The sequence below is a fragment of the Oppia nitens genome, unplaced genomic scaffold (genome assembly GCF_028296485.1).
Source record: "Oppia nitens isolate AA-2021 unplaced genomic scaffold, nextdenovo-longstitch-racon4-pilon3 scaffold5_pilon_pilon_pilon, whole genome shotgun sequence".
Classification (NCBI taxonomy): Eukaryota; Metazoa; Arthropoda; class Arachnida; order Sarcoptiformes; family Oppiidae; genus Oppia; species Oppia nitens.
This window is the reverse complement of record NW_026533243.1, coordinates 5492874-5520034: the sequence shown is the minus strand read 5'-3', so window position 1 is coordinate 5520034 and position 27161 is coordinate 5492874. Positions and strand designations below refer to the sequence as shown.

General features: G+C 26.1%; 8 protein-coding genes across 11 annotated transcripts; 5 read left to right on the top strand and 3 right to left on the bottom strand.

Moving 5' to 3' along the window:
• The first annotated feature begins 4897 nt into the window (after positions 1-4897).
• LOC128961596 (uncharacterized) lies at positions 4898-5414 on the top strand. Its single transcript, XM_054307849.1, has 2 exons — positions 4898-5145; positions 5254-5414. The coding sequence occupies exons 1-2, from the start codon at positions 4947-4949 to the stop codon at positions 5412-5414; spliced, it is 360 nt and encodes a 119-aa protein (XP_054163824.1). The 5' UTR covers positions 4898-4946.
• A 1884-nt stretch (positions 5415-7298) lies between these two features.
• LOC128960854 (scm-like with four MBT domains protein 1) lies at positions 7299-11676 on the top strand. 2 transcript variants are annotated; one of them, XM_054306994.1, is made up of 9 exons: positions 7299-7440; positions 7508-7681; positions 8702-9802; positions 9859-10129; positions 10191-10471; positions 10535-10697; positions 10767-10976; positions 11043-11374; positions 11461-11676. In XM_054306994.1, the coding sequence occupies exons 2-9, from the start codon at positions 7514-7516 to the stop codon at positions 11626-11628; spliced, it is 2694 nt and encodes an 897-aa protein (XP_054162969.1). In that variant the 5' UTR covers positions 7299-7440; positions 7508-7513; the 3' UTR covers positions 11629-11676. The 2 variants fall into 2 exon arrangements, with proteins under 2 accessions (XP_054162969.1, XP_054162970.1); XM_054306995.1 differs by having other exon boundaries at positions 7299-7451.
• Positions 11677-12519: 843 nt separating this feature from the next.
• On the top strand, positions 12520-18911 carry LOC128961956 (ubiquitin-like modifier-activating enzyme 1). 3 transcript variants are annotated; one of them, XM_054308297.1, is made up of 13 exons: positions 12520-12617; positions 12946-13155; positions 15144-15232; positions 15293-15461; positions 15532-15773; positions 15846-16167; positions 16236-17124; positions 17195-17393; positions 17453-17859; positions 17914-18236; positions 18305-18493; positions 18559-18659; positions 18724-18911. In XM_054308297.1, exons 2-13 carry the CDS (start codon positions 12949-12951, stop codon positions 18863-18865), a joined length of 3279 nt encoding a protein of 1092 aa, XP_054164272.1. In that variant the 5' UTR covers positions 12520-12617; positions 12946-12948; the 3' UTR covers positions 18866-18911. The 3 variants fall into 3 exon arrangements, with proteins under 3 accessions (XP_054164272.1, XP_054164271.1, XP_054164273.1); XM_054308296.1 differs by having other exon boundaries at positions 12520-12784; XM_054308298.1 differs by lacking the exons at positions 12520-12617; positions 12946-13155 and adding an exon at positions 14606-14706.
• Positions 18912-19601: 690 nt separating this feature from the next.
• LOC128961376 (uncharacterized) lies at positions 19602-20158 on the top strand. The gene is made up of 2 exons (XM_054307608.1): positions 19602-19779; positions 19851-20158. Exons 1-2 carry the CDS (start codon positions 19708-19710, stop codon positions 20055-20057), a joined length of 279 nt encoding a protein of 92 aa, XP_054163583.1. The 5' UTR covers positions 19602-19707; the 3' UTR covers positions 20058-20158.
• A 289-nt stretch (positions 20159-20447) lies between these two features.
• Positions 20448-21385, bottom strand: LOC128961279 (transmembrane protein 267-like). The gene is made up of 2 exons (XM_054307497.1): positions 20955-21385; positions 20448-20892 (listed from the first exon to the last, which is right to left on the bottom strand). The coding sequence occupies exons 1-2, from the start codon at positions 21267-21269 to the stop codon at positions 20533-20535; spliced, it is 675 nt and encodes a 224-aa protein (XP_054163472.1). The 5' UTR covers positions 21270-21385; the 3' UTR covers positions 20448-20532.
• Positions 21386-21685: 300 nt separating this feature from the next.
• Positions 21686-22972, top strand: LOC128961930 (3-hydroxyacyl-CoA dehydrogenase type-2-like). The gene is made up of 4 exons (XM_054308256.1): positions 21686-21928; positions 22007-22210; positions 22270-22479; positions 22546-22972. Exons 1-4 carry the CDS (start codon positions 21871-21873, stop codon positions 22839-22841), a joined length of 768 nt encoding a protein of 255 aa, XP_054164231.1. The 5' UTR covers positions 21686-21870; the 3' UTR covers positions 22842-22972.
• A 370-nt stretch (positions 22973-23342) lies between these two features.
• LOC128961409 (uncharacterized) lies at positions 23343-24200 on the bottom strand. Its single transcript, XM_054307644.1, has 3 exons — positions 24055-24200; positions 23648-23916; positions 23343-23587 (listed from the first exon to the last, which is right to left on the bottom strand). The coding sequence occupies exons 1-3, from the start codon at positions 24056-24058 to the stop codon at positions 23444-23446; spliced, it is 417 nt and encodes a 138-aa protein (XP_054163619.1). The 5' UTR covers positions 24059-24200; the 3' UTR covers positions 23343-23443.
• A 739-nt stretch (positions 24201-24939) lies between these two features.
• On the bottom strand, positions 24940-27078 carry LOC128961406 (glutathione S-transferase 2-like). Its single transcript, XM_054307641.1, has 4 exons — positions 26758-27078; positions 26071-26211; positions 25719-25989; positions 24940-25173 (listed from the first exon to the last, which is right to left on the bottom strand). The coding sequence occupies exons 1-4, from the start codon at positions 26791-26793 to the stop codon at positions 24950-24952; spliced, it is 672 nt and encodes a 223-aa protein (XP_054163616.1). The 5' UTR covers positions 26794-27078; the 3' UTR covers positions 24940-24949.
• Between the last annotated feature and the right edge of the window lie 83 nt (positions 27079-27161).

The window sequence follows — 27161 nt, the reverse complement described above, 5'->3', positions numbered from 1 at the left end:
AAATGAGTTAAGTTTTAAACAAGTGTTTCAAACAATTGATATCTAATGTTTTAAATTGTTTAATAATAATCATGTATTCGTTAGTAATTGCAATTATGATTGTGTTTGCATTTATGCCATTCATTATAACTCAAACCACTAGAGCCGAGTGTCTAGAGTTTGGTAAACAACTCGAAGATGCGGGAGGTTTGATATAAACTATCAATTTTATAAACTAATGATTAGTAAATTAGTTTATATTTTTAATTTTTAAGTTGTTTGTGTTGTTTAATGATAAATTATAATTTTTTAATTTTGTATTATTGATTGACTTTTTATTTTATGGAAAATCTAATTTATTAATATTTAGATAATTTAAAATATAAAAAATTGTATTATATTTATATTAAATTAAAATTATTTGCGTGTGTGTAATGTGAATATTATAGTTAAATAAAAATACATATAAATTAAATGAATTAATACGAAATTCAAACATTATATCAAATGAAATATAGGTATTCAAGAATTTGTTGAGAAAAATCAGCTTAAGTTTGAAACGGTTTATGAAATATATAAAAATTGTTTCATTAATGACGAAGGATTTCGTTTCAAGAAAAGCCAATCTCTAACCTATCGATTGCCGCATCGGATCCCCATTTGGATCAAACATTATTAATAAATTTTTATTAAATATATAATAAATATAACTAAAAAAATTCTTGTTATTAATTACTTTTTTTGACACAATTAATAAAATAAAAATATTTAAAAAATAACATTGACCTGATAATTAAAAACAATGAYATAATATATTTTTCTCAATTATTTGTAGTTTATTTGTTTAAATGCCAATAGCAATAAAAAATGTTTATTAAAATTGTTTATTTTAATTAAAGTATTACAATTAATTTAATGATATTAAATTAATTACTTATCAAAATAAAATTAAAGTATATTAAATTGTTGTATTACACAAATATTTCTTTTATTGAATATTATATTTCTATAATTATTAATATTTTATACAATACAATGTATAAACATATTAGTTAACATTATTTTATTAATAAGATATAAAATAGTGTAAAGAGAAACAATAAAATTTTCTATAAAAAATGATTATTTAATTTAACTGAAAAAACTACTTCAATACGTATTATAAGACAATTAAAATTTTTATATTATATATTAAGTTATCTATAAGTTTGTAGACATTAGTTATAGTGTCGTCTTTTGATAAATTGATGTCATATCTTAAGTTCAGATAAATATTTACTTCATTTATTCTCAGGTGTAATGAATGACTTATAATGATTGGCTTTTAAAATAAAATACTGAAAATACATTTTTTTGTAAAATACATAATCTATATATAAATTAAAAATTTATATAATCAAGTTTCATAAATTTTCATGTCTTATAGTTAGACATTAGTTTAAGAAATATTTAAATACATTTTTGTTTAGTATATGTCTGTACTAAACATGATTGGATGGATGATAATCTTAACGTTATTACCTTTAGTTATGTCCAATACTAATGTTAAACGTAATTGTATGACATTAGGCAATGAAGTTAAAAGTGCTGGTGGTATGTAATGTATAATTTATATTTTATTATAATTTTAAAAAATTATTATTAGTTACTTAAAATTTTATACAACATTTATAATTGTTATTAATTATTAATACCAATTAGAAATATAAATTAATTAATATTTTTTAATTAATATATATTRTTATATTGTTAGTTGATATTTCTAGTAGTCTGAACTTTAATAAAATCAACTATAATGTATTTAATGTGTATGTATTTTAAAATTTTATATGTAAAAATATTGTCTTTACATATTTCATAGATATTATTTAAATTAATAATATATTTTATATTAAATTCATACATTTTCCATAAATTAATATCAAATCAACCATAACAAATAAAAATATCAATTTTCAAGATTTTATAGTTTTAAAATCTTCTAAACAGTATATACATTATTTTCCAAAATCAAATTATACTGTTAGCGGGTTTATATATCTATGGTAATACAAAATATTATCAAATTTGGCTAAAATGTTAAGAGATTCCCTGGAAACTTACCATAAAATTTTTATAAATTTATAATTAGTAGTTTTAAAATTATAGAAAAAATGTAAAAAACTTTGAATATAAAAACAAATTTGTCTATTGTTTAACACTTAAGTGAATACCATTAACTCTCGCTATTGATTCAATTTAATTTATTGAACATATAACACCAAATTGAATGGAGTCCACTTGAGTGTTCAATTGATGTACACTTACTAAGTTAGTGAGTGTTAATCCATTGTATTCAATGGAAAATATTGTATTTTTTAACTTTTCACATTTTAAATGTAATTTTAAAACTATTAATTATAATTTTATAAAAGTTTTCGGGGAGTCTCTTAATATTTTAGCCAAATTTGATAATATTTTGTATTACCATTGTTGAGATATAAACCCGCAAACAGTAAAACTTGATTTTGGAAAATAGTGTATATATTATAACAACAAAATTTTAATTTCAAATTAAATGTCTTATTTGAATTTGAATTAATAAAATATATAATTTAAGTATTATTATTGTAAACAATTATGTGGTATTTATTTTTATTCTTTAAACACAACAATATTTCACAATTTAAAGAATTAAGTTATTTTTAAATCACTAAATAATTTATTTTAGATATACAATAAATAATAACTAATTAAGTTTTATAATGACTTACAGTATATAGTTATTTTAATAAACATTAATGAATATAATAATACTAATAATATATTTTAAAAAATTGTGTAAAAGGTGTACAAAACTACGCCAGAGTTAATGGTTTGATGTCCGATAAGATCTATAATCTATTGAGAGATTGCTTTATGAATGACGACGGCTTCAGATATAAGAGAAGAATCAAAGATAATATTGATATCGCTTTCAAACCGAATACCATTGAAAGGCAATCATTTGATTTCATATAAATATTTATTTGTTATATTTTTTTAATAGTATTATATTTATTAATTTACTAATAATTTATTTCTAATAAATAAATAGGACATTGAGTTCACAGGACAGTGTAAAATGCATTTAATTAATAATTAAATTCAGTTTACAATCAAAACAATTTGCAAAAATCTAAAAATAAACGTATAAATTGAAAACCATATAAATTTTATTATTGATTACAACACAACCAACAATTACATTGTTTATTGTCAATAATAATTAATTAATATTAATAAAATGCTTTTTATAAAAAGCTAAGTAAAATAGTGTTAAATTTACATTAATAATAACATGCTCTGAAATATTTATTCAATAAAAGTTTTTTTAAATTAAATTTTATTAATCTTTTATAATTAATTAATTTTTATTATAATTTTAAAACACAATTCATCTAAAGGTAAAAATATGTATTACTTATGAAACAATAATGAATGTCATAAATATGAAATCTTATATGTAATTACAATAAGATATTCAAAATTTTGGTATAATTTATTTACAAACTATAGATCACATTATGATTGAATAAAATAACTTTTGAAACTTAATATAACAATATTCTACCAAAAAGTAACTTTTTAAAGATTGATAAAATAAGATTATTATTATATAAATTCAATGAATCAAATAAAAATATACTGTCATTAAAATTATAAGTAAAGACAAATTGAGAGTAAAATTGTTTAAATTATAAATTTACATTTAATATCTGCATATATTCATATAATACATTTTCAATTTACTTATTATAACCGTCACCATGATGCTTTTGAAGCTAATTTTGTTTAAGTAACATTATAGAYACATTGGTAAAACAACCATGATGAATTAGTCTATATAGCTGAGTCTTTCTAAATGTAATCTTGATAAATTTTTCATTTTAAATATCATACATCTTATTATAAATCATTTATTTAAAAAATCTATATTTATAATATAAGATTTTAGTAAATATATTAAAATTTGTATAATAGAAAATAAATATACTGTAGTTTATTTAATTAGTTGCAAAATATCTATTAAAATACTAATTGAATCAATTATACATTAACTGAAAAACGTCATTTTATGTAATATTAATTAATGTAAATTAATATTTATTAAACTATTGATTATATCAACCTTTGTTCTAAGCATTACAATCTAAAGTAAAATTTAGATTTGAGTTTATTATGAATTAAATTAATTAATAAAATTCTACATAACTTTATTTGTGGGTAATTTTTATTAAGTAAATGTATAAATTATCCAGTATAATTATTAATTAAAAAAACTACCATGGTAACATTTAGTTGACTCTCAGATCTTTAGTAATCATTAGGTAAAGTATTAATCCTTATAGTCTAAAATAATTTACTTTTATTTTTTTATAAAAAAAATATTAACTTTATTAATATTTTATTATAACGTTTAACATTTTCATATAATAAATAATAAATAAAATCTTTTAAAATTATTTGCGTAGTATRATTGTTGAATACATTAATAATAAACAGTATATTAATTATTGACTTTTCAATGTTTTTATTGAGATAAACTTATTTATATTTAAGTTATTTAATTTAGTAAATTAAGCTTTTTTTAAATCTGTTTTATTTTTAATTAATAATTAAATAAGTATTTCAAAATTTTGTATGCATTAAAATTATTTAACAAACTAAGACATTTAAAATTAAAATGTTTTTCATTAGAAATACTTAATTTGAATAAATGATATTTTGTTTTATTTTGCTTTTAATGCTAATTTAATGTTTTTTTAGTTTAAAAATTATGTTGAGATATTAATGGACTATTTTTTAATACAATAATCTAATTTGAGAGTTAAATACGATAAGTAATAAAAAAAACTGATAAAATCCAAACAAGAAATGCGCACATTTGGAGTCATATAAAAATATATAACGATATCTTGATTTTGATCATAGGATTGAATCAAATTATGATAATATCATATCAAACAATACTTTGTCGCACTTATATTATGGTTAAAGCGATGTTGTCTTCAGTAAAGTTTGTATGGATTTTATTGTTTGTCTGTTCCACATATGTTGTCACCAATTGTACGCCACTCAGCAAATGTATGGCATTTGTTCAGAGCCCAGGAATCAATGGAAAAGCAATAGCATCTCAAAGCAATGGTTTGAACTTTTTTTTTATAAATATCATTTTATATTAATTTTATTAATTTATTGTGATATAACTAAAATAATTGTTTATTTGAAAATTTAAATTATAATTTAATTTAGAAATGAATGTAATAAAGAAAGCAATGGATAATTCATTGGCAAACAATTTAAGGGCTTGTCTTTTAAACGAAGAGGGCTTCAGATTTAAAAAAGGTGTGAAATTGACTAAAATAACGCCATTATTGACAGTTTCGCGGCTAAAGAATTATCTTCTTGATTAAGAATATTCTGTATGAGTTGTTTGATATTTATTTTATTAGTCAACACTACAGATCTCATACTTATATATATATATCTAATAAATAAATTGAAAATATTTAAGTTTATGATATAAATGAACTGAAAAAGTTAATCCAATTTATAATATTGGAATTATTAAATTTCAATTAGCTAATAATTATCAATATATATATAGATTGTAAACTTATTTTGGATAATTTATGATAACAAATAAAATTATACTTATTTAACAAACAAAAATTGTTATTTTTATTTTACTTATTAATTTAAATGTATGATATATTCAACAACAAAAAAAACTTTGAAAGATTTTTACTGGAAATTATGTATATTTAAGTGTATATGACATACACTGTATGTTCGCATTTTTTACAAATTTCAAAATTTTCACTTTAGATGCGAATAGACCATCATAAAAGTTAAATAGGATTATCTATAGAGTAATATATAATCTATTGATGAACATGTGGTTCAAATGGTCGCCAAATATTTTTTAATCAAAATTTTATTTACTTTTTTTAATAAATTCATATTATTCATAAAAGTGGGTGACTGTATATTTTGTTAAGTGTATTATAGATTAAATAAGTAATTTTATAAGTTTAGGGGAGTGAGGGAGTGGGGAGAGTGGGCTAGAAATAAAATGGGTGAGTTAGACAAAATGTCCAGACATAACAATTAGATATATAGTATGAATGCATTGTTTAGTAAGTTTGTTCTGGTAATGCTATTCTAGCATTTTCATGATTTAATTTAAAGAGAGTATTGAAGTAATAATAATAATAAGAGTAAACAAAATGATAAATCAGAAAATATCAATAATAAAAGTGATTTTAATTTATAGTCATTAATAAATAATAGGATATTCATAACTCTAACATAACTGTACAACAAATAAGCAATTGTGTGATTATATATAATAATTAGTATTTAAGTTATGGTTCATTACATATTGGTATCACAACTTTAAGTATAACACTCACAATAATATTATAATAATTGTAATTATTTTTACGTTAATGTTTTGACAAATTAATAAATTAGTTATTTAACAAAATTTAATACATTATAATAAATTACATAATATAAGTGATTTATTTCAAATTTTATAAAATTACTAAAATTTATTATATACATAAATAATAACTATAGCTATACTGTAGATAAATATATATTTGTTTTAATACAGATATTGTAAAAATGTTAGCATTTATTTTCATCACTATATCTCTATATATATAATGCATTTAATTATTATTGACATTTAAAGAGTAGTTTTTAAAAAATTATGACATTAGTAAACTATAACAATTATATTTTRCAATTTAGACACATCTAATTTACATTAGTTTGTTATGTTTTATATAATATTATATAATTATATAGTTTTCAAAATGTTGATATCGCTATTTGGTATATCAATATCATATTTATTTATATTTAAAAAAAATAAAAACATTTCTCTAAAAACAGTATTAATAATATACTGTATATAATACAGTAGTATAGTATACTATAGTCTATAGTACATGTAGTACTGCAATAGTATTTTATGTTAAATACTAAAAAAAATTGTATATTACATAAAACTACTGTATATGTTATTTGTATGCTTTATAACAATATAATGCAATTTTCTAATATTATATTATATTACAATTATATTACAATTATATATATAATATATAATATATTAATTTATATGAATCTATTGACAAATTATTATACAAATGTATATAACATTTGAACGATTTGTTAATTTTTTTTTCTCAATATTCCATTAGAATTAACAATAAAAGCCAATCACTGTATTAGACAAACACATAAATAATGTGTTGAATTAACATTACATTCAAATACCCTATAGCTGTGAATCTCTATAACTAACTAATATAATGAATAGCACACAAAATAATTGTGTTCGACGTTATTGATTGCCATTGAATGACATGATTACAGTATATTAGAGCTTAAAGTTTATGAGTTTATTGAGTGAACAAATCAGTGGTAAATAAATCGTGAGATTTAAATGACACTCAAATTGTTGTTATGATTAATGAATTGCATTTTATAGACTATAATGAGTGATAATAAAGTGGAAATAGACTGTCCCGACGGTAATAGTGTCCAAAGTGGTCAAACTAGCGATACTCAACACTTACCAGTAGTAGAGCACAGGGAGACAGACAATGAAGAGGACAGTTGTGAGGAGGACTACGAAGCTGTCAATGAATGCGTCTTTTGGCACGTAATCACACTTTTTATTACATTTTTATTTTATTTATTTATTTATTTAATATTCATTTGAATATTGCATTGATTTCTATGACTTATAATTGACTTTTACATTGAATTATATCATACATTATATATGATATCATATATTGTTTACTTCATTTACATTCACATGATATACGCATTCAACTTATATTCAATTCATACATACATTTCAATCATACTATCTATTAATTGCAATGTTATATAAGCTATATATCAAACACAATACTGTATGTTATCATAAAATACTATATATTTAATGGTTTCAATTGATATCAAATTGATTAGTCAATTGATTAAATTCTTAATTTTCTGTATATTATCTATTATTTAAAAATAATTCAACTATTGTTTAACTTTACAATCTTTTTAATAGATATAACTTTATCCTTATTTATCAACAGTGCTATAAATATAATGCATTTTTTAATTGAATATTAAAATATTGCTAAATTAACTTTTATATAGCAAATACAATATTAACTTAATTTAATAGATTAATAAAATATTTCATAAAATAATTGATGACAATGATGATGATTTGTAATATCATATATATTAATAATATATACAATATAAATATGATGATAAATACTGTAGATTAATATTGTTATGTAATTATTATAAATCTCTAACACATTGAACCAAATAAGTAATGCTAACAAATCCTAAACAATATGCAGTAAATCTACTAATAAAACACATTTATCCTATAGTAGAGCTATAGCTATACGGCATATACTGTAGTAATAGCTGATAATATACAGTACAGATAGAGTATACTTTCAGTAGGCAATCACTTATAGAAAATAAATCAATCATTTATTTTTATAGCTTATTATTTAATTTCTATAATATGGATATAAATTTTCTTAATTATATTTTGATGGTATAAATTATAGTCATGTAAACAATAAAAAAAATTGATGACTTATAATAATATATGTAAAAAGATTGAAAGTATAGTGTATTATATTTATTGAATCACTAGATTGAGGCAACAATTGATAATGTATTTACACCGGAAATGTTGGTCGAGATCGAGCATTCGGCTGAAAAGTATTGGTTGGCCACAGTTATGGGCGCTTTCGGTCAGTTATTATCATTGAAATGGGAAGGGGCTGAGGGGGAGCCTGACTTCTGGTTTGACTTAAAGAGTCGCAAAATATTTCCGGCCGGTTATTATAGAAATAAAAGTAACTATAAGATTGAACCGCCGTCTCATCTCAAGTTAGAGACCAAGAATATAGTGGACGTAACTATGAGATACTTTAAGAACCAGACATCGACTGCCAATTGTGTTAAACTTAGTTTGTTTACCAAATATGGTTTCACTAATATTACCGATATTTTTATGCCTAATATGGTTGTCCTGGAAGTGTCGCATGAGTTTGAGCCACACAAGTATTGGTTTGCAAGGATTGTTCATAACTATGGAGGACGTCTTGCTCTTCAATGGGTCGAWTCTGTTGATACAACAGAAGATAGCAAAGAGGATGACGATTGCAAACGAGAACTATTCTATCTTTATTTTTGTAGTCCAAGAATCAATTATTTAGGTTATGCCAACTCTAGAGCCGCTGACGACTATTTCTATTCTGTGCCCAAAGAGAACCAAAATAATTCAGAAGATATTATTGATAAATATTTGGCCGAAAGTTCTTCAGAATTGAATGAATTTATTAAGACTGTTATATCAAATGCTAAAGAACTTCAGCCAAAGTTATACAAACCGGGATCTCTTGAACAGATCAGACCTAATGATAGAGTACTGATATTTCCCACTGAGTTATTGAAGTTATGTCCGGCCACTGTTGAAAGTGTTGCTATGGATGGCAAACATTTGGTGGTTAAATGTGATTCCGATGATTTGATTCGTTTTTCATACCCTAATCACGACAACCAATGTTTTTTGCCTTTGAATTGGGCCGATGACCACCAAATTAGTGTTGACAATGGAGATGGAGGTTCCGCCAAATTGAATGGTAGAGGATCCAGAGGTGCACCCATTTCTTTGCTTAAAGATTCACGAATAGATGAATTTGAAATTAATAGCAAATTAGAAGTGGTTCACCCAAAAGATAACACTAAAGTAAATATTTAAAGAATATTTGTGTTTTGTATAAATTTTATCAAATTATTGATTAGATATGTGAGGGAGTGATTATAAGAGTGACGCCACCACTCATATGGATTGAGATCGCATCCGACACTATCACTGTTTTGCCTTATAATTCAACTGATATCTATCCGCTCGGTTGGTGTCATAACAATGGTCTCGAAGCTCACAAATTGTTAAAATCACAGAAAAAGACGTCTAAATCAAAAGATAAAGACTTGAAAGTAAAGGAAATAGATGTGAACACTGATCCCATACAGAACAATGAAGACGACATTAATATTCCGTCTTCTCCATCGAGTATTTTCTAATTAAATGTTTGATTTGTGTATAAATTTTAAATAAATTGTATTTAAAACAGTGACTTCATCGCAATCTCAGAGCAATTCCAAGTCATGGTGTCCCCGCATTTTTATAAATCACAAGTGCTTTACTGGACCAGCTCTTTCAAAGTCAAAAATATGTGAATTACCACAATATTTAGGTCCCGGACCTATTACTTTAGTGTTGCAAGAAGTGATCTCAAAGATAATACAAGTGGCTTACGTTCCCAATCGAGTGCTCAATGAATTGAGTTCAGAAAGTTTTGAAGAATTGCTTCACAAGAAAAATATTAGAAAAACAGATGAAATTATGTTTAAAGTAATTATTGTATTTTGTTTATTACAAAATATGAAATTGTTTTATCATTGTTTGTAAATTCAGGCAAAATACCAGAAGCGCACATATCGTGATGATGTGTTAGTAGCACTAAATGCAGACCAAGTAGAAGAATACTGCCGCTGTGTTTGTGGTCATCTCAAGTGTTGCTATAACTTGTTTTCTCCCTTTCAATTTAGCGGAGATGACTGTCCATCTAATTGCAGAGGTTTGTCAATAAATATTATTTATGAGTTAATTATGCAAATTAATAATTATCAATATATTATGTATTAAGGTTTAACAAAATCAAATAAGTATTTAAAAAGAGCCGGTTATTATAGAGATAAGGCTCGACACAATCGTATGGCACAAAACAAGAAAAAAATGACATTATTACCAAATAATGAAGAAAATGACAATCAAAATGGCAATAATGATAATGAAGATAATAAAGTTCAAAATAGTGATAAAAATGATACCAAAACACAAACAGTTGAACAAAATCGTATGTTTTTTATATTTAAATATTTTATTACATTTTTATTATATATTTTATTTATTACACCGACAGCACAACAACAGCAGCAGCAACAACAACAACAACAACAAACAAACGACGGCTCTAGTGATGAATCGACAAACAATGACAACATTCCCATTGATGCCGAAGAACTTCATAAACAGCAACAACAAAAAGAAATGAACAAAAATGCAACAAAAGCTCAGAAAAAGTCAAAACTTGGACCAAAAGGTAAAAAACGAAAGCGTTCTGTAGTTGAGGAAGAGATTGAAGTCGACGAAAATGAAGACATCGATAATCCTATGTATTGGTCGATAACAGATGTCTACGATTACCTCAAGAAAAGCGATTGCTTTATGTTTGCGCCCACTCTTAGGGAACATGTATGTCATATTTTATTAATTTAATATAGAAAATAAGTAGACAATCAATAATAACTAATTTTAAATATAATTACTTTATGGAACAGGAGGTGGACGGTGCAGCACTTTTATTGTTGGACTACAACACCATAACTAGTCTTTTATACTCTGGTTATACCCGCCAGTACTGTATGGCTGACGCAACAAAACTGTCGACTTTAGTCGAATCTCTTCGCCATAAATGGGCCCGAATTTCAAAGAGGTTGAAGAAGTAATCAGATCTGATGGCATTGAAGAACAATCCATTTATTTTGCATATATCTGTCCATTAATTTCTAGTATATAGTAATATATTTAATTTTAAAGGTAATATGTATCACATAATTGTCTATAAGTTATAATAATTTGGTAATATTTTTATTGCCCTGGTTATTGAATTTTATATTTCATATATTTATATAATTTAACTTTACTTTCCGGTAATAGTTAATTATATAAATTTGTAAACTATTTAGAAAATTATAGCTATATTTAATATTTCGAAATTTCTTAGACAATTATTTAAGTATATATAACATAATTTTTGCAAAAAAAATCAACAATTATATACAATTATTGAAATACAATGTATAACATAAAATGTTTAAAAATAGTTATATAAAATTTCACTCAATAATTTGAATACATTTTCACATTTTTCATTCAATAGTTAATTAATGACACAATACGTGCAATTTATATAAAGCAAAACAATATAATCAGTTTATAATAAACCATTATCATGTTTAAATAAATTAATACATTTACCATTAAATCATTTTATAAAATATATATTAAATAAAATTGTTTAATAAATACGTTTAAAATTTGCGCTATTTTTTGCCGACAATTTATTTATGTTCACCAATAATGTAATAAATAAATCATTTATATTGCTCTATAAATACATGACAATTGAAGTTAATTGTGTTAAAAATATTCATAATAATATCTAATGTAATTGTATAACGAAATTTAAATACTTTAAATACATTACTTAAATGATTAATAAAAAATTGCAATATTTTAATGAAATAAATGATTAATTAATTGATTGAATTGATATTAATAAATATCCATCCGTTATAAATATAGTAACGTTGTTATTGAATGAAATATTAAGTGATAGAGTATTTCTATAGAATGCATGTATTGTTGTACTGTATGTCTGTATGTACTGTATATCGCCATTACGTTTGCCATACATTATAATTGACACAAAAGAGTTGGTTTTTTTTGGATTAAAGTCTACTTTAAAACTATAGACTAATAAAACAAATTGATTTAATTGAAAATATAATTAAATTAATTGTTTACTAAATATTACATTTAGATGAACAATAAGTTGGGGATAAAGTGATTACAATTGTCATATTAATTGCGGTCAATAAGGTATACCATTGTTATACTTAACCTTAAATAATAATTATAATAGACATCAATATTATATGACAATTATAATCACATGTAATATTTAGAGACAATTGAATCAATTGAATCAACAATTGATATTCATATATGAAAACTAATGTCTATTTTGTTGATATCATTAGATTATGTCCTCAACGTTGAGTGGCTTACAATCACCACAAAGTCAACAACAATCAGATCAATCACTTAGTCCTCCGTCAGCCAAACGTCACAAGACATCGACCACTGCGACCATCTCTCACACCAATAATAATAATAATAATAGTAATAATAATAATAATACAAACAATTGTCTCAATAATACCGCTGCTAATCATAACAACCACCTAATGGTAAGACTAATGTTATTTTTATTACTAAATCAAATACAAGTTATTATCTTATGATTTAATCAAATTAATATCATATATAATGACATTATATTTGGTGACTAACATTAGCATATTATATATGATATTATTATTTTTATCATTACAATGCATTATCAATTAATTATTATTAATATTGTTGTTAAATGCAATTTTTTAATTACCCATATTTGTTGAATATTATCGATAGATTTTATCATAAATTTTTTAGTTGATTGAATCGATTTTTACTTTAGTAAAATTTCAATGCTATTTACGATGACATTTGTTAATAATTGTTGTTAAGTTTGATTATTATAAAAAAATTATTATTTAAACAATAAATTATTAATTTATAGTTAATATTTGATTATGTAATATACAGATATAATATATATGACTCCATAGTAACGGCAATGTATTAAACACTAAATGACTACATTTGTATACCAATTGATTTGCTAATACTATTCATATTTCATAATATATAAGTAATGTGTTGTTTGTTTGTATTTATCACATGTTGTTAGACTAGAATTAGACATTTGAGACTATTTTAGTGATTTTTATATTAGTTTATTGTTATAAATGTTAAAATGCAATAATATGTTTATGTTAAACGATTTCAAATATTACTGTCAATATTGTATTACATATCAACTTTCTTTTAGTTTATCGTTTAATACTTCAATTATATTAATAAAATCATTATAACAATAGTATTGTTTTTAATTTGTTTCTCCAGTTGTATTGTCATTAGTGATGTACCGATTGCAAAATGCGCAATTGCATTGCTCGGAAATTGCGTGAAATTGCCGCAATTGCAAAAAGCTCGATTGCGAAAATCGCAATTGTAACATAGAAAAATTTATAATTTTTAAAAAATTAACTAAATTTAAATGGCAAAGCAATATGAATAAAAACATAAATTAATTATATAAAATTTAATTATTTTATCATAAAATGTTGCTATCTAAAAACCATGTAAAAATAATAATAAATTAGTAAATTCTCTTAATCTATTGTAAACAAAATTTTTAACGTTATCAAAGTTAATTTTTATACATTCCCTCATGCGCGCAATTTCAAGCAATTTCACGCAATTTTCCGCAATTGCGGCAATCGAAAATTGAATTGCGAAAAATTACCAACACTAATTGTCATTAATATTGAAGTATTTATTAGAATATTACTGATTTCACGCAAAACTTTTATATACAATTTTTCTTATATTATTGATTTGTTGTATTATAACATAAGACTATTTTTAAAAATATATATATTTTCAATAACAGTAATCATTTTATTAGTTTATATATTGATGTAAGAGTACAGTAGTATAAGCTATCTGTGAGCTAATTGACGTAATATTGATAAATATTTAACATTGTTTAGATTTATGTTGAAATTAACTATTTAAAGCTATTAAATAAAAATTGTTAAATGTTTAATAATTGAATTAGTATCAACACATTTGATTGAATATACTATATTATGAGTTGCGTACCATTATTGTGTAGTACAACATTAACCATGGTGAGTTTTATTATATCAAATTTATTGAAGTATTAGTTAAAATGATTTCTTAAACATTAACAATTAAACCGTGTGTTTATAATAAATGAATCAATTATTTGTCTTTTTGTTATTTAAAATAGTTTTGTTTTGTTTTTTACTTTTTATAATAATTACAGTTATTGTTGACTACATATGAAAAGTATGAGTCATATTGTACTTAAAATTAAGCGATTCATACATAATAGACATTTTAGGGGTCAATGTTTTGCTCCCAAAAACTTGTTTTACTAACTCTTCAACTGTTAAATAAAGACAATGACAATAGTGTTAACTCTTATTTTGTCTAAAAATATGAAATATTTTTGGTTTTAACAGAAATTTATAAATATAATTTTTGATTATCAAAAAGTGATTTAAATTATTTGATTAATATATAATCAATTGATATATTATAGGGAGAGATGGCTTCAAATGGTTCGGCAGTCAACTCACATAATGAAAACACTGGCGATGACATCGATGAGAGTCTATACTCAAGACAACTGTAAGTGAATTAATGGATAAAAATAATAATTTTTATAATAATAAAAAACATTTGATTTAGTTATGTTTTGGGTCACGACGCTATGCGCCGCATGGCTTCATCGGATGTTTTAATATCGGGAATGGGAGGACTCGGCGTAGAAATTGCTAAAAATGTAATTCTCGGTGGAGTCAAATCAGTTACTATTCATGACGAGCAAAATTGTCAAATAAGTGATCTCTCGTCACAGGTATGTCTTATTGTTGACAATAATATTACATAATAATTATGAAAATTTATTTTGAATTTATTTACCGTAGTTTTACTTAACCGAAGCTGATATCGGTGTTAACAGAGCCGATGCGTCATTGAATCGTTTAGCAGAATTGAATCCATACGTTCCGGTCGCTGCCTATACCAGCAAATTGATGACAGATTTTATATCTAGATTTCGTGTCGTTGTCCTCACAGAGTCGACATTAGCCGAACAGAAAGAGATTTCTGACTTCACGCACTCCAATGGCATTGCACTCATCATTGCCTCCACTAAAGGATTATTTGGGTATTTATTATTATATTCATTGATTTTAATTGTTGTTTATATTAATATATAAATTATATTGTTTTTTCTTAGGCAAATATTTTGTGATTTTGGACCTAATTTTCAAGTAATTGATTCAGACGGAGAACAACCTATCTCTTGTCTTATAACATCAGTGACTAAAGATGCCGAAGCAGTTGTCACAACACACGATGAGACTAGACATGGCTTTTCTGATGGCGACAAAGTGACCTTTCAAGAGGTTGAGGGTATGATTGAACTTAACGGTTGTGAACCCAAGACTGTGAAAGTGTTGGGTCCGTATACGTTCTCTATCGGCGACACTACCGGTTATCAAGACTATGTGAGGGGTGGATATGCTATTCAAGTGAAACAACCGAAAATTGTTAATTTTGTAAGTAATTGTTTTATTAAAATAATTATTTTAGTCATAATTGTTTACTATTTATGTGTTTCCATTAGAAAACATTGAAAGAATCGTTAGCTAATCCTGAGTTTGTATTGACTGATTTTGCCAAAATGGATCGCTCACCACAACTACACGTGGCTTTCCAAGCGTTACATACGTTTGTTGAGCGTCATCGCCGTCATCCCAATGTCTGGAATGAATCGGATGGCATTGAATTCCGCAAAATTGTTGGCGATATTTCATCCGAACAGAAACTGGACATTCAATTTGATGACAAACTTATAAAACTGTTTTCATATATAAGTCGTGGTAATATATCTCCAATGAATGCAGTGTTGGGCGGAACGGCTGCACAGGAGTTGATGAAAGCGTGTTCCGGAAAATTTGGTCCAATTTATCAGTGGTTATACTTTGATGCACTCGAATGTCTACCATTGGAGTCAAAAGATTATCCAAAAGAAGAAGAATGTCAACCAACAAACAGTCGATATGATTCACAAATTGCTATATTTGGTCAAAACTTTCAACAAAAACTGGCCAATCAAAAGATATTTTTAGTTGGCGCCGGTGCTATTGGTTGTGAATATTTGAAGAACTTTGCAATGATGGGTTTGGGCGCCGGACAAAATGGTGCCATTTGGGTGACCGATATGGATATAATAGAGCGCTCTAATCTAAACCGACAATTTTTATTCCGTCCATCCGATGTCGGCAAATCTAAATCAGTGACCGCCCAGAATGCGGCCAAGAAGATGAATCCTTCGATGAATATAGTGGCCCATCAGAATCGGGTTTGTGAGGATACTCAACAAACTTATGACGACATATTTTTTGAGCGCCTCGACTGTGTAACCAATGCTCTCGACAATGTCGACGCAAGGATTTATATGGATAGGAGATGTGTTTTCTATAGGAAACCATTATTAGAAGCGGGAACTTTAGGTAAGATAATTCGTTACAATAATTGTTTATTTTTTTTATTAAATTTATATTTATAATTGTATTTGTTTAGGAACTAAGGGAAACACTCAAATAGTTTTACCATTTATTACTGAATCTTATTCCTCATCACACGATCCACCGGAGAAAAGCATTCCTATCTGTACTCTTAAAAACTTTCCCAACGCTATTGAACACACACTTCAATGGGCCAGAGATGACTTTGAGGGTGTATTCAGACAAGTGGCAGATAATACTCACCAATACTTGACGTATGAATATCTAAATTGACTTATGTTTATAGCAATTAAATTATTGTTCTCTTATATAGTGACCCGAAATTTGTTGAGAAAACTCTTAAAATGCCCGGTAATGAAGGTATACTAACTCTTGAATCTGTTAAGAGAGCTTTGGGTGAAGATCGTCCACAAAACTTTCAGGACTGTATAAAATGGGCTCGACTTAACTTCGAGGAACAATATGTCAATCAAATTAAACAATTGCTTTACAACTTTCCTCCCGATTCGCTCACTAATAGTGGTGTTCCCTTCTGGTCGGGACCCAAACGATGTCCGCATCCACTTGTCTTTGATCCCAACAATGAAACTCATTTGGATTATATTGTTGCCGGCGCTAACCTAAAAGCATATGTCTATAATATACCTCAAAGTAGAGATAGAAAAGCAATTAAAGATTTTGTCTCCACATTAGTCATACAAGAATTTGTACCAAAAGCTGGTTTGTATTTTTGTTTCTAAATTAAAAACTTATTTTTAAAAATATGTTAAATAGGTGTAAAAATAGCGGTCAATGACTCTGATCTCAACAATGAGAACAATGGAGGACTGACTGATGTCGACCAAATGGTTAAAGAGATGCCATCGCCTAACTCTTTGGGATCCAATTTTAAGATTAATACAGTTGTGTTCGAGAAAGACGACGACACGAACTTTCATATGGATTATATTGTGGCCGCAAGTAATTTGAGAGCTGAGAACTATAAGATCGCACCCGCGGACAGACATAAGAGCAAATTGATTGCCGGAAGAATTATTCCGGCCATCGCTACAACCACTTCATTGGTTACCGGTTTAGGATGTCTTGAGTTATTTAAAGTATGACTGAAATTAATATATATATATATATATTAGACGATATAAGTAACGATTGTTTGTTACTATAGGTCGTTCAATCGCACAAAACTCTTGAGGCATACAAGAATGGATTTGTCAACTTAGCGCTTCCATTCTTTGCATTTTCAGAGCCTATCGCACCCCAAAAGACTAAGTATTACGATAATGAATGGACTCTTTGGGATCGATTTGAACTAAAAGGAGATATTACTCTTAGAGAGTTCATCGACTACTTTAAGGTTTGTCTTATTTATAATTAGTTGTCATAATATTTGATTTATATTATTATTTATTGATTTATTAGAGTCATCACAAATTGGAGATAACAATGTTGTCTCAGAACGTATCGATGCTCTACGCCTTCTTTATGCCGAATGACAAACGTGAAGAGCGTATGGATCTCAAGTATGTGTCGATTGTTTTTTAAATATAATTACCGGTAATTGTTTTTTAATGATTTTGTCTTCAGATTGACAGAAATTGTTAAACGCGTGTCCAAGAAGAAGATCGATCCGTGGTCTAAGTCATTAGTGTTTGAATTGTGTTGCAATGACAGCACTGGTGAGGACGTAGAGGTGCCATATGTGAGATACACTTTACCCGACGCCTAATATTTAATAAATTCACTTAAATTAAAGCAAATATTTTTTAACAAAATTTTTGGTTTTATATTTATGATGTCTTCTTTGAATTTGAATTGTTTGTGAAAATACGATTAATTTAGTAAACGTTTGATTGCTTTTTATATGATATTATTAATACACAAACAAACATTAATGTCTATTATCTATCGATGTTTTAATCGAAATTTTTAATTTAATATAAATTCAAATAATTAGTCAAATATTCTTTTTTTTATTATTTTCTTATAATTATTAATTAATTTCCGTAATATTTGACTTTATAGGTGATATTTATTATAATTAATGCAATATTTATTTAAATAATTGCTTTAAATAAAACTACTAATAGATTTTAATTTAAAACATTTTTTCATGTATTCAACTATTTGTTTATATTTATGTATGTTTTAAACATAATTGAATAAAAGCAAAGATTGTTTAAATAGTTTTGATTTTTATTTATAAAAAATAATAATTTAAACAAAATATGTTTAATAAAATTTAAGTTTACCTATAGTTCCTGATGTCCGGGAGGGGGGACTATATGAGGGCGTAAATACTGTATAAAAATTGTAAGAAAATATTAAGTTATAAACAAAATATAGACTGATATCTGTATCGCGTAATTGTTGTGTTTCTATTAATTAGTACTTTTTATAACAATATATTATAATATAAGAGTAAAGTAATAATAAAGCAAAAAACATACCAAAAAATTATATTTAAATATCAGTTGATTTTATGAGCCATTAAAGTGAATGTAAACAGAAAAAAGTGGACACAAAGTGATTGTTTTGATTGAAGTAATCGGTTAAACAAGTGGTCAAAACATGTGGTATGAGTTATTACCGGCATTCGGGGCAATGATGACTGGATTTGCTATCATGGAGTTGGGACCTATGGTATGCATATATATATATATATATGAGTTGTATAGTTGATGGACAAACCTATTGATAAAATTGATGAATAGGTGACCCATTGGGCGTCGTGGGGACAGCCGATGATGAGACGGTGTTGGGATGACCCGTCAAATCAATGGACAAGACGTGACCAACGTATTGCTGACACTGTACTCAGGATGAGATGGGCGGCCAATCATCACTACACCATTGGTTTGGACGCCATTCCCGATGAGGGACAGCCCGAAACCCGATTTCAAGACTATCGCAATCTTTAGACTTTAATAGTCTTTGTTTAATGTTTTTGAAGTTGTCTTATAGTCAACCATTAGATTGTAATCAATATATTATATCTTAGGTTTTAAGTTAATGTAAATACCGTTCAAATTATTATAAATTAATAAATTAGTTATTGATTTGACTTTTTATATGTTATTTCATTTAATAAATTAGGAATAAATTTATGAGTCATACGATTCATAAATAAAATAGTTTTCAAAATAATTCATATATTTATTAATAGATATTTTAGTAATTTTTTTAAATGTAAAAATAATTTATATATTAGCGTACGGTAAGAGTTAACAATGTATTAAATGGTAAATATTATATATATATATAATGTATTATCGGTAAAATACAATAATTTTACGGTAATAGTCAAACAAATATTAATAAAATTTATTACAATATAATTAAATACAATATTACGATATTTGATGGTTTTATTAAACTTTAACCACTTATATGCTGTCAAACCTCTTCAAGATTGAGATCCATTGCTTGATATTTGATATTATCATTGATTGAATGCCTTTCAAGCCATTCTTTGGCCACAATATTCATGAGTAGACTACATATTAATGGGAATGAAGTTAATGTGAGAACATATAGCCATTGGGGGACAGGCTTTGTGTGGAACGGGTAGAACCAGAAGCCGTGTCTTATAGCGTCTCGTAAATGATGTGTAAAGATTGCCGTCAGAAATATCCAGCCATAAGTGTGTATTAACCAATTGTGCCGCAAGAGACCAATTGCTATAATAGATAACGATATCGATAACATCAGACTTGTATTGTGAAGGAATGGTCGGTCAGAAAGTTGTGAAACAATCTGTAATTAAAGTCGAAATCTTTTAAATGTAAAAATCATTTCAATCATCAAATAAAACATACCTTAAGATCAAAACTTCGAGCTTCGAGTACGTGATCGAAATCGATGGCCGATGCGGTCATAAATGCCAGCAATGACTCAATTAAAATGATATTTTCATAAATAGGTTGTCCTTTAGTGACGGCCACCAAAAGCCAACTCAACGAAGCAATCATTCCGTGAATTAAAGTGTCGGTCAATGCGATGACATAGGAGTTGACGGGTGTCCTCTTAATGGACAATAAGTGGTCACCAAATATAGAGATCACCAAAAGTGAAGAAGCAATCGACAGATATTTAAGTTCACAAATAATCCATTGATTGCTTTTGATTGTCATTATTATCGACGACAACAACGATATGACATCACTTACAACAAGAAATGTTTTTAAGACTTGCAATCAATTCAACTCATATCACATTTCATGTGTTTTTTAATCACTTTATTAAACCAAATGTTTATTAATTTTAATTAAAAGTTAGAAAATTATAAATACATTTAAATCACATTTTGTTTAATATATTTCAGATGTCGTGACCATCGATGACGGGATTTCTATTATATACAGTACACACCAATTATTATTATTAATCATTATTTATATTAATGAATCAATTGTTTTGATAAAACAATTATTTAAGTAAAAAATTATAATTATTATTGATTGAGAAAATGATTTATTAATTTAATTGATAAATATCTGATACAATTGATTACAATTGAAGATCTGATGCCATGACTGGTGTGATGTGTAATACAATGCAATGCTTATCACACATGTATTGTCTGACGTAATACTAAACGACAGACTGTTTTATATTTCAAGGATAGTATCGATTGATATGAAGAAGTGATTATTGTATTAATTGTTTTGTATTGCAAGACATCACTCGAGAGATAACTCGGTTTGAATTAAATTGAAAACAATTGTCTCATCGATGGCTCAGTTCAACACAGTTAAGGGTATCGTCGCGTTTGTCACCGGCGGTGCTTCGGGTCTGTTGCCATCACTCTCTTTAGTTAACATTTTATTATCAATTGATTGATTAACCAATTGTCTGATGCGATGAACAGGTTTAGGCAAAGCAACGGTCGACCGACTGATCAATTTGGGTGCCAAAGGTGTCGTCGCATTTGATCTTAAGTTTGAAAAACTATTTGATGCCAAAAACGTAATACCAGTTCAGGGAAGCGTTGTCTCTGAAGAGGATGTGCTCAAAGCGCTCGATAAGTGCGAGAAAGAGTTCGGCCGATTGGACGCAGTGGTCAATTGCGCCGGTATTTGTGTTAATTAGATTTCGACCATTTAGTTATTTTAATGATTGTTGATATTGAAGGCATTGGTGTGGCCCGAAGGATATATGACAACCGCCGCAATSAACCGCATCCATTGGAAGAGTTCCGCAAAGTCTTGGAGATTAATACTTTGGGCACATTTAATGTCAACCGTTTGGCTGTTGGACTCATTGCGAAGAACCAGAAAGTTAATGATTTAAAAGGAGTTCTTATAAATACTGCTTCTGTGGCCGCTTTTGAGGGACAAATTGGTAATTAATTTGATGTAACATTTATATGGTGTTAGTGTTAACTAAAGATTATCTACTGATTTATAGGTCAAGTGGCATATTCTGCCTCAAAGGGAGGTATTGTCGGAATGACACTTCCAATCGCACGTGACTTAGCACTTGAGGGCATTAGATGCATGACTATAGCTCCGGGACTGTTTGATACACCACTCTTGGCTGGTTTGCCCGAAAAGGTACGACAAAATCTGGCGTCAACTGTTCCCTGTCCTCAACGATTAGGAAATGTCGAAGAGTACGCTCATTTGGTTCAGACTATTATTGAAAATCCGATGCTTAACGGAGAGGTTATCCGATTGGACGGCGCTTTACGTATGCAACCATAGATCGACATATCGTCTCATAATTTTTTATATAAATTTTATACTTAATCTCATAAACTAAATATCAAATCAATAGTTTGAAAATAAGTTTTACATATAATAATTATGAACAAAATTATTATTATGTAATTTAATAATGCGTTTTAACGAAATTATCAATAATAAAATAAATTGAATTAAATTTTTCATAAATTTACTATATTTTGATAGTAATTCGTAAATTGTTAAAATAACATATGATTTAAAATAAAGTATTAGAAATGTTATTTTTATAAAATAAATTTATAAGTAATTATTCTGTATATCAAGTTAATAGCAAACATAATTTAATTCAAAATTTTTCTTATATTATCGGTAATCATCTATTAATCAATAATGATTCATCACATTTACTTTTGTAGAAAAATGTTAAATATTTTGTATAAATATATAAATTATATAAAAACAAATATTTATTAATATTTAAATATAAAATTATATTTTAATGTAAATATAATTTTATTGATTTATCAATTAATTAGACGACTGGAACATTAGCTGCCAAAAGATTTTCTCAAATGATAACAATAATAGTATCAATGATTTCTACTTCCGTTTTGGGGTTTTTATAATTTCTTGTTTTGTTTAGGTTTCGTACTTTTCTTTTGGTTTACATGTTTGACGTGAACCTCCTTTATGTGTTTGGGTGCGTCGGGTGTCGGTATCATTGTTGTGGTTGTCTCGGTGTCATTGGGAGGATTGATTCGCATCTTTCATCAAATATTTGGTTAAATTTATCTAACATTTAAAGATAAGAAACTTATATATACCTCAATTCGGAGTTTCTCAGCGCAGGCATAATCACTCTCATCGATGTCATTATAACAGTCAGATTTGGCTTTTTTAGGCAAACCGTTTGGTCCGTATTCGCACAACTTCTCCAATGGTATGGCTTTGACTATCATTTTAGACATATCTATAGGCTTTTCTTGCGGACAATAAAACACTTTCGGTGTTTTCGGATCAAAAACGATAGACTTTCTCATCATATCAGATGAGACTACAGCTAACAATATAAATCCAATCATTAACTTCACACCTATTGGTGAATATTTAAAATGTTTATTAATAAAAATTGTCAAATTAGTGATCAAAATACTGTTAAATCATTTAAAAAAACTGTTTATACAATTAACAATATATATATTTAAATATTTATATATACTATATATTTTACCCATTATTTAGATGAATGTTAATCTATTACACTGTGTATAATAGATTAAAATGATTAAAAGATTTGATTTTATTATAAATTAAAATATATTTTGATTACAAGTGAAACGTCAATGCAATTAAATAAATCAAATATGAAAATGGCTTAAACTTGAGTTAGATTTGGAGATGTTTTTTGGACATTCAATGGCAGTAAAACCGGTTTTTATTTTAAGAGTGACGACGCTCTAGAAGGGCAGTCAACTGTGGGACGGGATGTCAGGGATAATCACTTTCATAATATTACTCTCAATGAGAATACTCTAATCGTTAAGATATATAATATAAGTTAGAGTACATAATGTGAACAAAATCCAAATTTATATATTACTGTAGTTTTAATAATTTTTATTTATATAATATTTTTAAAACAAGATTTGCATATTTTTTCAGTTGTGGTTAATTGTGTGTAATGTTAATCATTAATAATTTATAAAATTATGTATTTTTATAGTAATAATGGAGACAAATTTTGATTGTGTAATTTGTTTGCTAATAATTTTAGTAATCATAATAGTTTAATTAAATTGTTATAAAAATCAATGTTAATTTTTTTAATTAATATAAATTATCATATATTCTATAGAAAAAATTAAATGTTAAAATTTTTGCTAATTAAATTAATTTTTTTATTAATTGAATTGATTTCATATTGATTTGTTATTTTTTAATGAGAAAACATTACAAAATAATTGTGACAAAACATTATAAATGAAATTTAATAATTTGAATTATTATAATTTGTAATTTTGATATATATTGTTAAATCTTTAATGAATTTATTTCCTTATTAATGGAAAACTAATTTATTTCAATTAAAATTTTATATTGAATTCAAATTTTCTTATATTATTGTCTTATTCTGGCTGTTCATATCGTGATCCATAATAAGCTGAATCACCATTTAGTGGCCATTTTAAATAGCGATCAGATTTGAGATATTTGTCGATTTTGGGCAGTGATTCAAAACGAGCTAAATATTGGACTAAATTGTTGTATTGCGAGACAATCTGTGGTGAAAATAGTTTTTGTTGATCCAAATATTCATAGACCAAGAAGTCTACATAAGTCAAGTGTTCACCTAATGATACAAACATTATAAATATTTTATCACTTTTTCATATAAATTAATATAAAACACATTACCGTATTTCATTGCTTAATTCCCCGTAAGAAGTTCATAAAAATATGATAAATAACATTTTCATACGGTAAAAATTCGTATTTTTTTACCACCCTGGTAAATTAAACGAAGGTATGGAGAAAAGGAAAAATGGGGGAATTAGGGAAAAGTAATCTATATTTAACAGTAGTCTATTAAAAACGGTATATTTAGATAACTATTACCTGTAATTAATTAGTTATAACAGTGCTTAACAATAAATGACAATTGTATACGTTTACAGTATTTTTACATATTATAAATCGGTAAATACATAGCATATTCAAAGGGTTTGGAAGGTCTAAATACAAGGAGTGGTAAAACTTGAAAATGTATAAAAACAAGTGGCGAAAGTCACAAAATATATTTTTCATGTGATACAAAACTCGCATTATTTACCATGACTTACATATCTCCATACAGGGAATTAAGTAATCTTTAACGGTATATAAAAATGTCTGTACCGGCAAAGTAAGGTCGTTCACCCAAGAATTTGCTCAATTGATCCAATAGTAGTGGCAATTGTTTGAGATAATCGAGTTTCAATGTATCAAAGTTTTGATTGTAACAAATCTTTGTGAAACCGTTGTTATTATCTTTTAATTGTTGTTCAACTAAACTGATTCTGTTCTCTTCTTCTTCTGTATTACCCATCAAATCATGTTTTCGACCCAAATATCTAATTATTGCCAAACTTTGTGTGATCTTAATATCTCCATCGATATAATATGGCAACTATTATGTGAAAATAATTTTTAAGTTATTTCACATTAATTTAGACTATTTTTTAGATCATTTTTATAATACAATCCTTACATTAGGAAAGGGTAGACCTAATGAGTACTTTTCATTCAACCATTCGCTTTGATCGATGTCTGGTTTGGGACCGTATTTATAGCGTTTGTCAGTGTATGGCGTCTCCGTGTAGGCCAACAATAGCCGTATCGGTTGTGCCAACTGTCCATAATATATAAAATAAATTTAATATTTATTTTCAATCCTTATCATCTATTTTATATTATTTTAGTTCAAAATTACAACTAATTCAAATATTTAAAAATATTTTTAATAAATATAATTTTTAATTCTATTTATTGATATATTGTTTTTTATTTTTTATTGTTAATTATTTATGATGTTATATAACAACTGCATCTAAAGTGTGTCATAAAATTCAAGGTCTTTATATTATATAATTAATTGAAAAATTTCTACATATAGTAAATACAGTAAGTGTTTAACACTGTTTGTTGCTAACTGTTTAACATTACAGGAATACTGTACAGCAGTAATACAGAGATATTAAATTTATATCAATTTACACTTAACTATTATACAGTATATATATATACATAATGTATAATATATTTTTCTGATTTACAATTTAAGTTAAATTTTTAATTATAATTATATTTCTCATAAATTAATATTTTATGACAAAATAAATGATATATTATTAATCAATAAATATAGTGTATTGTAATTAAATTAAATATCACTTACACCACGAATATCCCAATATCCAAGTGTTGGTGACATTCAATATTTAGGTATTCAAGTCTTTAAGAAATAATTGAATAAATTGATTAACAATGAATTGAAAATCACAAATCGTTAATGTAATATAAGTACTGTATATTAATATTTTTTGTTATACTGGTATACAAATGGTTTATTAATATTTAGTATACATATGTATAATAATTGTAAGTTTAATGAATTTATTGATGTGATTCTCAGCACTAAAATTTGTTGTCAATACTCGCACCACAAACACACATACACTACACTCTAGTAGTTTCTATATACTATARTACAGTATATATATACAGTACAGTGTCGTTGTATAGAAAATACCTATTAATATGATTGCAATTATTGTATTAATATTGTCAATGTTATGGTGG